The sequence below is a fragment of the Mustela erminea genome, chromosome 1 (assembly GCF_009829155.1).
Source record: "Mustela erminea isolate mMusErm1 chromosome 1, mMusErm1.Pri, whole genome shotgun sequence".
Lineage (NCBI taxonomy): Eukaryota > Metazoa > Chordata > Mammalia > Carnivora > Mustelidae > Mustela > Mustela erminea.
This window is the reverse complement of record NC_045614.1, coordinates 18,679,309-18,692,679: the sequence shown is the minus strand read 5'-3', so window position 1 is coordinate 18,692,679 and position 13,371 is coordinate 18,679,309. Positions and strand designations below refer to the sequence as shown.

The following is a 13,371-nucleotide window of genomic DNA, read 5'->3' as shown; positions in this document are numbered from 1 at the left end:
TCTTGGTGACTTAAAGAAGGACAAGGGAGTGAGACCCAGATGGCGTTCTGGAAAAGCCTACAATCTAGATCCACCAACCAATTACAAACAAAAACAAACCCAAGAAAACCCTGACCCCTTTAGCTAAAGGAAAAGGGCAGGGAAAGGGCAGCCTAGCAAAACAGATTATATCGCCCTCTTCCAGCCAAATACCAAAAGAAAAACTGCTTCTTCCTCCCCACAGTGTCGCTGGGGCTAGCAGCAAGCTGAATTTATGGCCTCACCCAGCAGCAAAGAAGGCAAAATGAGATGCTTTGTAGTGTCACTAGTTGGCTCCCCACTTTCCCTGCCAGGGATACGTCAGTGGGTTCCAGAGGGGAGCTGAACATTCACTACCACATGTTCATGCACACTATACCTAATAGAGTGCCTGCAAAAGAAGTTTAAATTGGATACATAATTTCACAACATTATACCAAACCAAACCACTTGTTGCGGCACCTGGGTGGCTCACTTGGTTAAGGGCTGCCTTTAGCTTATGTCATCATCCTAGGGCCCTGGGATTGAGCCCCCCCGTTATCAGGCTTCCTGCTCAGTGGGAGCCTACTTCTCCTTCTCCTTCTTTTGCCCTCCCCACCCCCCACTCATGCTCTCTCTTGCTTGCTCTCTCTCAAATAAACAAATAAAATCTTAAAAAAAAAATAAAGAGAATAACTTTTTATACAGAGAACAAGGAAATTCTGAATCTGAGTGAGAAAAGACCATCAACAGATGCCAATACCGAGATGACACAGATATTACAATTAACTGACAAGGGTTTAAAACAGTTACCATATACCCAATAACGTAAGCCATCAACAAGCAATTATGGGCACACTTGAAAAAAAAAATGAAGAAAAAATATAAGTTCTCAATGAAGAAGTAGAAGACAGAAGGAAGATCCCATTGGGAAATTTTAGAACTAGAAAATATAATAACCAAAATAAAAATTCACTGAATGGGCTCAATAGCAGAATGACTGTTAAGAGAGGGAAAAAAAAATCTGTGAACCTGAAAGTAAAACAATAGAAATTACCCAGTCTGGACAACAGAAAGAAAACAGACTAAAGTGAAGTGAACAGAGTGTGTGGAATAATAACAAAAGATATAATATTTCATATCAGTAGACTTCCAGAAGGAGAGGAGAAAGAGTGTAGAACTAAAAGATTCTTCAAGGAAATAATAGTTGAAAACTTCCCAGTTTTGGTGAAAGATAATAAACCTACAGATTGAAAAAGCTGAGTGAACTCCAAATTGTATAAACACAAAGAAGTCTTTGCCAAGACACATAATCAAACTTCAGAAAACTAGACAGGAAAAATTTTGAAAGCCACTAGAGAAAAAAAAGTGCATTACCTCTAAGGGAACAATAGTTTGAATGATGCCAGATTTCCCAGCCGTGGAGACCAGAAAGAAGTGGTACAGTATTTTTCAATGTTGGGGAAAAAAAAAAAAAAAGAACTGTCAGCTCAGAATTCTATACCTAGTGAGAATATCCTGAAGGGATGAAGATATTCTCAGATCAAAGAAAACTTTGTTACCAGAAGGCCTACTGGTAACAGTAAAAATGGCAAAAGGAAGTTCTTCAGAAAGGAAGTAATAAAATAAGGAAATTTGGAACATGAAGAATGGAGAAAGAACAACAGAAAAAGTAAGCTATGAGGAGATATAAAAGACTGTTGTCTTGAGTTTTCTAAATTGTATTATATGCTTAAAGCAAAATTATTGTCTGATATGGTTTTCAATGTATATAGAGGAAATATTTAAGACAGTTATAGTCTAGGGGTGCCTGGGTGGCTCAGTGGGTTAAAGCCTCTGCCTTCAGCTCAGGTCATGATCCCGGGGTCCTGGGATCAAGCCCCACATCAGACTCTCTGCTCCACAGGGAGCCTGCTTCCCCCTCTATCTGCCTGCCTCTCTGCCTACTTGTGATCTCTGTCTGTCAAATAAATAAATAAAATCTTAAAAAAAAAATCTAAAATAAAATCTAGTTATAGTCTAAAGTGGGGGGTAGAGGAGCCCAAAAGGAAGTAAAGCTCCTACATTTTATTCCAGCTACTAAAATGTTGACATCAGTAGATCATGATAAGTTACATATATAAATATAATGTCTAGAGCAACCACTAAAATGATCTGTACAAAGGGATATATTCAAAAGCTCTATAAATCAAAATGCTAAAAAGTTTATTCCCCTAAGAAGACAGGAGAATGAAATGGAGGAACAACAGAAAACATATAGTAAAGTGGTAGACTTAAGTCCTCCTATATGAATAATTACTGTAAATATAATGATCTAATTATACCAACTAAATGACAGTGACAACATGGATTTGTTTAGGTGATCCAGCTCTATTCTGGTCTGCACCAAACTCACTTAAACATAATAACATAGGTAGGTTGAAAGGAAAAAGATAGAATTATATATATATGCCATGCAAACATTAACCAGAAGAAAGCAGGACTAATTATATTAATATCAGATAAGATAGACTTCGTAGCAAAAAGAGTTACAAGGGACAAAGAGGAACATTACAGAATAGTGAAAGGGTTAATCTACCAAGAATATATAGCAGCCCTCAATACATATATAGCAAACAACAGAGCTTCAGAATATGGGAAAAACGGTTAGAACTGACACAAGAAGTAAACAAATCCACAGTTACAGTTGTGGACTTTAACAGTCTCTCAAGAGTTGGTGGAACAATTAGAACATCAGGAAGGATATAAGAGGAATTTAACCGTACCATCAGCCAAACAGTAACTGAAATTTGTAGAACACTCCATACCACAGTAGAGTACCCACTGTTTCAAGCCCATGGAACATTCACCAAGATAGACCCCATCCTGGCATATAAAATAAAGCTTAACAAATTTAAAAGAATTGCAATCAGACAGTGTGCTCTCTAACCACAATGGAAAAAATCGAAAAATCAGTTAACAGAGAGGTAACAGGGAAATCTCCAAACACTTGGAAATTAAGTAGCACATTCCTAAAGAATCTTTAAGTCAGGTGCACCTGGGTGGCTCAGTGGGTTAAAGCTGCTGCCTTTGGCTCAGGTCATGATCCCAGCGTCCTGGGATGGAGCCCTGCAACAGGCTCTCTGCTCAGCAGGGGGCCTACTTCCTCCTCTCTCTCTGCCTGCTTCTCTGCCTACGTGTGATCTCTGTCAAATAAATAAATTAAATCTTAAAAAAAAATCTTTTAAGTCAAAGAGGAAGTCACAATAGAATTGTTTTTTAACAAATTGGGACTGTAAAGCCATCTGCCCCATAGTTGGGGTATGAGAATTTAATAGACATAAAAGGCAGCTCCCTCGGGGTCTGGCAAATGGTAGGGGTTTACAGAATGACGACACGCGCTCTCTATGGTTACAGTACTGCTTATCGCCATTCTCTTCCAGAAGGCTCCTCTTCTGAGATCCCTGCCTTGTGTTTCTGCGTCCTAACCCTATCCTTTGCAGTCTTTTCTTCCTTTCCCTACTGTCTTAAGCATCCTGTCAAGACGCCTTCTGGCCTCTGCTTTTCTCCTGCTTTATTCATATGCTTTATAGCCCAGACCCTCTCAGAAGCTTTAGTACCACGTCCAGGACAGTGATTCCTGGAGGGTCCTCCTCAGCCTGACTTCTTGTACCTTCCAAGGCCTTCAGAGGCCAAAGTAGGGAGGACTTGGAGTTGTCACTTGAGTTTCTCCAGTTGGATTCTACATTCCTCCTCTTCCTGGGGGCCGAGGCCACCATGACCATTACACTCAGTCTCTGCTCCGGTTCTCTCTTGCGAAAGTGAAAGTCAATAGAAACTGAGGAAACACTTGCAATCGCAGGAAAGTGTAGTATCCCTTTTCTCTTTTGAACTTCGGGCTGCATGCTCAACTCTGAACACGTGCTGCCTGAAGGAGCCATTCTCTCACAGTGGGAGTTTCCTCTTCACAGCTCCGCTGGAAGCTCCCTGAAAGCCAGGTTAGTGTCTGGAGCTCTTGCATGCCCTTCACAGCCGCAGGAGCTGGCCGTTCACAGCGTGAGAGCTCTGGGTAGGGCGGAAGTGTGCACAGAAGGGGTTGGAACGTGAATGAATAAGTCACTTTGAGAGATACCAGTTGTTTTCTCGTCGGCTAGAAATAGTTTGCTGTTGCATTTGTAGCAATCTTTGTGACACTGTAAGGGGATTTTTAAAATATTTTTTGACGGTGCCTACTCAAATAGAAGGAAGAGAACTTCATAATTCCCATTTTCTCACTTTTGATTGTCTCTTTTCATAGCACTCATGCCTAGATTGGCCCAGAGAACATGTAGAAATTGAATTCTAAGGATAATGGAATAATATTCCAAAGTATAACAGTAACATTTTAAAAGATACATCCCTAACCTTGGACTTTAAAAAAGTGGTGGTAAATCATGGAGCCCGTTAGAGCAAGCAGAGATCGAATGGCTCTTCTCAAGCAGACAGATGGAGAAGAAATGTGCTGAAGAGCAGATGATCTGTCCAGCAGTTTAGACAGAGGGCTGGAGTCTGCCGTAGCTCATGGTAGGAGTATGGCATGTAGTTAAGTGACTTTTCTTGTAAGGCACATGAAACATGGTATGGGCTAGGGGCTGGGGACTCTGGAAGTAATGGACTATGAGCCAGTGAAACCCATTTGGACATCTTAACTCAGTTGTCTTCTATGTGATTTCTCTACCCCACCATCACCCCATCACAGAGAATACTAAAATAGCAAATTTATGGTTAAACATGTCCTTACTGTGCTATGTTTCATTCAGCCAGCCTTGAGGATTTCATTATGTGCTTTCAAAGGAAAAACCAAAACAAAACACCTTTCCACTCCTGACAGCCCGAGGTGGACAAAAGGTACAATTAACTTAGATACAAGAAACCTAAAACTAAGCAATTAACATTCTTCCGGCTGTGTGTCCCTCTCCACACATATGTGCACATGTTTGAGAGAGCCTCACTGTAGCTGTGGTCAGCTCTCTCCTGATCTGAATCCATGGTTTGCTGGGGTCAAGGGACCTTTCACATTCCCACCTTCCACCTTGAGTTTCTTCCCCTCTCTTTCCATTAATTTAAATTCTCCCCCTCCTTCAGGTCCCTGCAAATTTATATTTTTTAAAAACTATATTAAAAATTTAAAAATGTATATGTTTATATATAATTTATATATATAATATTTGTTTGTTTGCTTAGGGCCTGAACTCATGACCTTGAGATCAAGACCTGAGCTGAGACTGAGTTGGATGCTTAATCAACTGAGCCACCCAGGCGGCCCACCAAAATTTATATTTTTGCAACAAAAATGTCCTTGATCACTCCAGCCTGCTGTGATCTCTCTCCCTCCCTCCTCAGAATTCTTGTGGCGCTTACTCTTCTCATCTTAATTGTTTACCTAGGACATTTTGTATTCTGTCTGTAGATTTTTTTATTCCCATATATTTTGTATTGTCTCCGTGTTGAGGGCAAGAGCCCTTTGATTGTTTTCTCTCTTTTTTTCAAAGATGCATCTTTTCACATTGAACAGTGACCGTGAGCTTGCAAGTGTTTGGGAGTTTCCTATTCTGTTCATGACCCATAGGTGGCACTCATGGAATACTGGATAGCGAGGAATTATACAGTGGACATCTGTCTGACACAGGCTACCAGTCTTTCTCTTCCAGTGGTGACTCAGATTAAAATGTCATTAAACACTTATTTGGCCCAGGACATTCCATAGTCCTCTAATTTTTGCTGTCATCCAGTTAATTAAACCATAGATGTTTTCTTACAGGGGCACTTACCAGAATTTTCATGTTCTTTCTTGTAGGACCGTGTGACTTTTAGAAGAATCATAGTGAAAAACAATGCAAAAAAGAGAAGGATGTTTGAATCATTTATTGAGTCTGTGCCCCTCCTTAAATCACTAGAGGTAAAGTGTATTTGAATAAGAGTCTGTTTATGGAGATTTAAGATTTAAAACTATTAAATTTTCATATTGGATTATTTTAACCCATTTCTGTGTTGTTTAGATCTTGTGATTTTCAATTGAGATCTTTTCCTTGTAGTTTATGGGTATGTCCATTGTTTCAGGTGTCAGAACGAATGAAGATTGTGGATGTAATAGGAGAGAAGGTCTATAAGGATGGAGAGCGCATAATCACGCAGGTGAGCAGGTCCCTGTGCAGCACTTTCCTTGAGAATCACCTCCTGAAGGATGGATATATCCCTTGTCCTCTCAGTTTGGTGGGAGCTCATGTTGCCAGCTGCTGGGACACACTTCCTACAGAGTCTTCTGAAGCCCATTGGCGTTCATGTCGTAGACACATGCACATCTCTTGCCTCCATTTCCTTTTTGCTGGTTTCTTATGTTTGTTCTTTTGGACATCATTCTCTTCTAACCCTTGAGTAAGCTTTATCCATTGGTGATAAAGCCTGGAGAAGGTCTAAAGGTTGTGCCCTTTACCTTCTATGTTTGGAACAAAGGTGCCCTCTTAGCTAATTCAGCATAAGCCAGGATCTTCAGTCTTCAGTGATTGACCAGATTTCTAAATTGTCTTTAAAAAAAAAAAAGAAGAAGAAGAAGAAGATTTTATTTATTTATTTAACACAGAGAGAGATCACAGGTAGGCAGAGAGGCAGGCAGAGAGAGAGGAGGAAGTAGGCTTCCCGCCAAACAGAAAGCCCAATGTGGGGCTCGATCCCAGGACCCCGAGATCATGACCTGAGCCGAAGGCAGAGGCTTAACCCACGGAGCCACCCAGGCGCCCCATCTAAGTTGTCTTTAATGTTTCCTTTGTGCCTTTCTCTCATGTTATTTTTGGGTGCTGTAAGGATCACCACACAGTGGCCTGGGTCATTGTGAGTATTGTGTAATAATTTTCCTTATCTACTATGCTTACGTCTTTAATTATATGTAATTAAAGGTGTAAACTTCTCTGCCTGTGGTTCTGGCAGGAACACTGACAAGACTCCTGGTTGGTTTGGGTTGGGTAATGTTTCCATCATGAACCCAGAGCTGGAGCTTGGAGGAGAAAAGACTCAGATTGGTCAAACCTAAGTCCTGAGCCCATCCCTAGGGCCAGTGGGTAGAGTTGGCCCAACCAGCCCTACAAGGACTAATTCAGGCTTATTATCACAGAAGGAGAGAGAGAAACTCCCAGAGAAAAAGGACTAACAAAAAAACTATGAGTGGCATCTCTAAATGCCTTTGTTTCCTGGGTACCCCTACTGTTAATAATTTCTTTAGTTAGAAATTAGTTTGATTCTCTATAGACATTTATTAAGATACGCAGGTGGAACTAGATATAAGCACTATAATGAAGGAACACATGAGGCATCTGGGTGGCTCAGGTCATGATCCCAGAGTCCTGGGATCCAGTTCCGCATCAGGCTTCTTGCTCAGCGGGGAGTCTGCTTCTCCCTTAGCCTGCCACTCCCCCTGTCTATCCTCTCAATTTCTCTCTCTCTGTCTCTGACAAATAAATAAAATCTTAAAAAAAAAAAAACCACATGAATGTCAGTGTTGGAATGTAGGAAAGGAAGTATTCCATATGGTTTTGTGGGGAAAATACCATTTGGGGCTGGGCTTAGAATAAGTGCAGCTTCAGTAGTTGAGGTCAGGAAAAGGTCTTTTAGGACAAAGGAACAGTATGAGCAAAAGCCTGTGGGTGTAAGCTGTGTTCCAGGGCAGGTGTCCTGGTCTGTTAAGAATGTCAGGCTGAGTTGTAAGAATGGGACATGTTGACAGGTCGAATTTGCTTCTGAATCTGAGGTGCTTTAATTTACTCCCAAAGGACCCCTAGTTCATTCTGAATGTCCCAGGCCCTCAGGATGTGTGCCAGGAGGTATGAGAAGCTGTGGTGTTTTCTGGAGTGTCTGTTCTCTTGAAGATAAGAACACTAGGTGGTGGCACAGAATGGGCAAGAATTAGGATGATCTCAGCTTATTCTAGACCCCTTTCACCAGTGTCTCTAGACGGGGGGGTCTCCAAGTGAGGTCCCAGGAACAGCAACATCAGCATCATCTGGGAATTTGATAGGAATTGTTAGAAGTGCAAGTTCTTGGGAGTCAGAAACTACTGTTGTATGTTGTTCTGTTTGTTCCTTTTGGTCAGCTTTGTTACTATATATATATATATATATATATACACACACACACACACACACACACATATATATATATATGGAGAGAGAGAGAGAGAGAGAGAGATTTCATTTATTTATTTGACAGACAGAGATCACAAGTAGGCAGAGAGGCAGGCAGAGAGAGAGGGGGAAGCAGGCTCCCTGCTGAGCAGACAGCCCGGATGCAGGGCTCGATCCCAGGACCCTGAGATCATGACCCAAGCCGAAGACAGAGGCTTTAACCCACTGAGCCACCCAGGCACCCCGTGTTACAGTATATTTTATATAAAATAAAATCACCAAGTATACAATTCTGGAGTTTTATAGCCATTCCTACAATCACAGAATCATAGTATATGGCATTTCCATCACCCCAAGAAGTTCCCTCATAGTCAGTCCACTGCTCCACCCCTTAACTCTTGGAAACTACTAATTTGTTTTTAACACTACAGAAATTCCTTTTCTGGAATTTCATATGAATGAAATCGTAGCACATGTAGTCTTTTGTGTCTGACTTCTTTCTCTTAGCATGATGTTTTTGAGATTTTTTTCATGTCATATGTGTCGGTGGATAGTTCCTTTTTATTGCTGGGCACTGTTTCACTGTATGGATGTACCATAATTTGTCTTTCCACTCATCAGTTGAGGGACATTTGAAGTCTTTCCAGTTTGGGGTAATTATGAATATAGCTGCATTGAACATTCTTACACAAGTCTTTGTGTGGACGTATGTTTTTGTGGAATTGCTGAGTCATATGGGAAATGTATGGCTAACAAACTGCCAAGCTGTTTTTAAAAATGGCTCTACCATTTTGCATTCCCCTAGCAATGTACTAGAATTCCAGTTGTTCTGCACCCTCATCAACATTTAGTATCAACAGTCATTTTAATTTCAGCCATTCTAGTGGGTAGGAAGTGGTAATTCATTTTGGTTTTCATTTGCATTTGCCTAACGTCTAATGATGTTGAGCATCTTTTTCCTGTGGCTGCTTGCCATCCACATGTTTTTTTGATGAAATTGCTGCGGATCTTTTGCCGTATTTACAATTAGGTAATTTGGCTTCTTATTATTGAATTGTAAGAGTTCTTTATGTGCTCTGACTACAAATCATTTATCAGACATATGATTGGCAAATATTTCTTCCATTCTGTGGTTATAGCTATGGTTTGTCTCTTCATTTTCTTTTCTCTTTTTTAAAATTTTTTAAAAGATTCTATTTTAATTGAGAGAGAAAGAGAGAGCCTGAGCTCAAGAGAGAGCAGGAGCAGGGGGAGGGGCAGAGGGAGAAGCAGACTCCCTGCTGAGCAGGAAGCCTGATGCAGGTCTTGATTCCAGGACCTCAGGAAAATGACCTGAGCTGGAGGCAGACTCTTAACCAGCTAAGCCACCCAGGTGCCCCATTTTCTTTTCTTTTTTATTTATTTTTTTTCCAAACTTTTATTTAAATTCTAGTTAGTTAACATACAGTGTAATATTGGTTTCAGGAGTAGAACTTAGTGATTCATCACTTACTTGTAAGACCCAGTGCCCATCATAACAAGTGCCCTCCTTAATCCCCATCACCCATGTAGCCCATCCCCTACCCACTTCTCTTATCCCTTCACTTTTTTTTTTTTTTAAGATTTTATTTGACACAGAGAGAGAGAGAGAGAGAGAGAGAGAGAGGGAATATAAGCAGGGGGAGTGGGAGAGGAAGAAGCAGGCTTCCTGTTGAGCGGGAGCCCTGTGCGGGGCTTTACCCTACTAGGATCATGACCTGAGCCGAAGGCAGATGCCTAATGACTGAGCCACCCAGGCATCCCATACCTTTACTTTCTTAATAGTAGCTTTTAAAAACCAAAAGTTTTTCATTTTGAAGAGTCTAGTTTATAATTTTTTTCTCTTGTAGTTCATTTATTCTCATGCCCTATTTAAAAACTTTGCAAGTTCAATAAGACTTTCTCCTAGGAAAGCACTATTAAATAAATATTATGTAAGATGCATATGTAATTTAAAATTTTTTAGCAGCCAAATTTTTTTTTAAAAGTGAACTTAATTCTAATAATATGCTAGATGTATCTTTATCTTTAAATAACACCATTTCAACATCTAAGTGATATAAAAATTCAGTGATGAAATACTTTCCATCTTTTTTTTTGGTATTCAGTCTTCAAAATTTGATGTGTGTTTTATACTTAAAACACATCTAAATCTATAGAAGCCACATTTCAAGTGCTCAGTAGCCACATGCTACTGTATTGAACAGGGCAGTTGTACATATTCCATAGTTTTAACTCATACATTTAGATCTGTGATCCCCCCTCCTTTTTTTTTTAAGTATGCTCCATGGCTAACATGGGGCTTGAACTCATGACCCTGAGATCAAGAGTCACATGCTCTGCTGACTGAGCCAGTCAGGTATCTCTGATCTGTGACCCATTTTGAGTTAATTTTTGTACATGGTGTAAAGTTTTTTACAGGGCTTTGCGTATAGATGTCCAATTGTTCCAGAGTCATTTGCTGAAAAGATTATCCTATCCAATTGCCCTGATAGTTGTATTGAAAAATTTTGGCTGTATGTTTTTGGGTCTATTTCTGGTCTCTGTTTTGTTCCATTGAAAACTGCTGTGTTTTGATTATAAAAGCTTTTTATACTACGTCTTAAAATCAGATAGTTGAAGCCCTCCAGTTTTTTTTTCTTCCTTTTCATAATTATCTTGGCTATTCTGTGCTCTTTTCATTTCTGTATATTAGAACCAACATAACAATTTCTACCAAAAAAGCCTGCTGAGGTTTTTTTTTTGGGAATATGTTGAATCTATAGGTCAGTTGGGGGAGGAATTGACATTGTAACAATAGTGAGTGTTTTGTGTCAGTCTCGGGCCATCAGTAGTGATGCTGTCAGCTAGGAATGCCTGGGGCACTCACCTACTCCTAGCAAGCCCCCACAGACATTTCTCCAGAGCCAGTATTATGACTGGACCAGCCCTTGTGATTCTTATTATGACTACAAGACTTACCTCAGCAACAATCATGAGAGAACTTTGAAAAAACAGGTTTATTACTCACAGATCCTGGAGGGTATATAGCACATCCAGAGCCACACAGTGAAGTCACAGAGTAGGGTGGGGGACCTGGAATTCTGTCTTTATGGGGGATGAGGGTGGAGTCCCTAGGGTTTGGCAGGTTCACTCTTTATTGGTGAATTTAAAATATCAGAGCAGGAATTAAGGAGTGTGAAGAGAAAAGTGGGGTCACTCAAGTGGTCAGTTTTCTGTGTTTCCCAGGGCTTTCTAAAAGGGAAACTTCATAGGTGGAAGCAGCCTGGCTTTTTCTCTAGTTGTATAACTGGCAATGTGTTTATTCAAGATGGGTGTCTTTGAAGTGGTTGCCTCAGTAATCAAAAGTTTAATGTCAGTCATTTACATTATAATAAAAAAAGCTTATTGTCAGAAACATACATACATTGTTCGTGAACATAGATATCTATAAAGGTTTTTTTTTTAAGATTTTATTTATTTATTTGACAGAGAGGGAAATAGTGAGAGAGGGAACACAAGTAGGGGAAGTGGGAGAGGGAGAAGCAGGCTTCCCACTGAGCAGGGAGCTCCATGTGGTACTTGATCCCAGGACCTTGGGATCATGACCCAAGCTGAAGGCAGATGCTTCACTGACTGAGACACCCAGGCGCCCCATCTATAATTTTTTAAATTTTTCTATATGTTTTAATTTTTCTCTAATATTTTATATTTTCAAGTCTTACACATCTGTTAAAATTATACCTGGATCTGGGGCACCAGGGTGGCTAACTCATTAAGCCTTTGCCTTCAGCTCGGGTCATGATCCCAGGGTCCTGGGTTTGAGCCTGTGTCTGCTTATCCCTCTCCCTCTCCCCCTGCTTGAGTTCCCTCTCTCACTGCTGTGTCTCCTTCTGAAAATAAATAAAATAAAAAATTTAAAAAAAATTTATACCTGGATATTTCATACTTTTAACATTATTCTAGGTGGTTTTCCTTTTTTCAATTTTTAATTATTTATTGCTAGTGTATAAGAATACAGTTGAATTTTGCATATTGATCCTGTGGTATTTATAACCTTGCTAACCTCACTGATTTTAGTAGCTTTTTTGTAGCTTCTTGGGATTTTCTGTAGAGATGATTGTTTTGTTTAGGAACAAGTACAGTTTTACTTCTGTATGCCTTCTTTTTCATTTTTTGTTAAGATTTTTTATTTATTTATTTGACAGAGATATCACAAGTAGACAGGCAGGCAGAGAGAGAGGAAGGGAAGCAGGCTCCCTGATGAGCAGAGAGCCCAATGCGGGGCTTGATCCCAGGACCCTGGGATCGTGACCCAAGCCAAAGGCAGAGGCTCAACCCACTGAGCCACCCAGGCGCCCAACCTTCTTTTTCATTTTTAATTAATTTACCTTATTGTATTGGCTGGGTCCTCCAGTACAATATTGAATAGAAATGCTGAGAACAGACATCTTTGTCTTGTTACTGATCTTGTTATTGATCTCAGGAGGAAAGTATTTAATTGTTCACCATTAAATATAATGTAAACTGTAAGCTTCTTTATAAATACCGTTAATTGGGTTAGGGAAGGGCCCTTCTCTTCCTGGTTTTCTCAGTTTTTATCATGAAAAGTTGTTAAATTTTGTCAGATGCTTTTGCCATTTTTATTGAGGTGCTCATATGGGTTTTCTTTTTTAGTTAAAAATAAAAATTACATTGCTTGACTTTTTTTTTTTAAGATTTTATTTATTTATTTGACAGAGAGAGAGCACAAGTAGGCAGAGAGGCAGAGAGAGAGGGGGAAGCAGACTCCCCACTGAGCAGAGCGCCTGATGTGGGGCTCCATCCCAGGACCCTGGGATCATGACCTGAGCGAAGGTAGAAGCTTAACTCACTGGGCCATCCAGGCGCCCCTGCTTAACTTTCTTTAAAAGATTTTATTTATTTATTTGACAGAGATGAGATCACAGGTAGGCGAGAGGCAGGCAGAGAGAGAGGGGGAAGCAGGCTTCCTGCTGAGCAGAGAGCCCAATTCGGGGCTGGATCCCAGGACCCTGGGATCATGACCTGAGCCGAAGGCCGAGGCTTTAACCCACTGAGCCACCCAGCCTCCCCGTCCCTTTACTTTTTTTAATATTGATTGAATTTTGAATATTAAACCAAGCTTCCATCCTGGAGTGAGCCCTACTTGGTCATGATATATTATCTTTTTTATTTATTATGGAATTTAATTTAAAAAAAATTTTTTTTTAATTTGAAGATGTAA

At 40.2% G+C, this 13,371-nt stretch overlaps 1 protein-coding gene across 2 annotated transcripts in view; it reads left to right on the top strand.

Annotated features, from left to right (window-relative positions):
• The window catches only part of PRKAR2A (protein kinase cAMP-dependent type II regulatory subunit alpha), a 150,989-nt gene that overhangs the window by 86,745 nt on the left and 50,873 nt on the right, over positions 1-13,371 (top strand). For both annotated transcript variants that reach the window (XM_032319073.1, XM_032319063.1), the window contains exons 7-8: positions 5,813-5,914; positions 6,076-6,150. In XM_032319073.1, the coding sequence (XP_032174964.1) occupies positions 5,813-5,914; positions 6,076-6,150 (177 nt within the window). The remainder of the gene's footprint in view (positions 1-5,812; positions 5,915-6,075; positions 6,151-13,371) is intronic.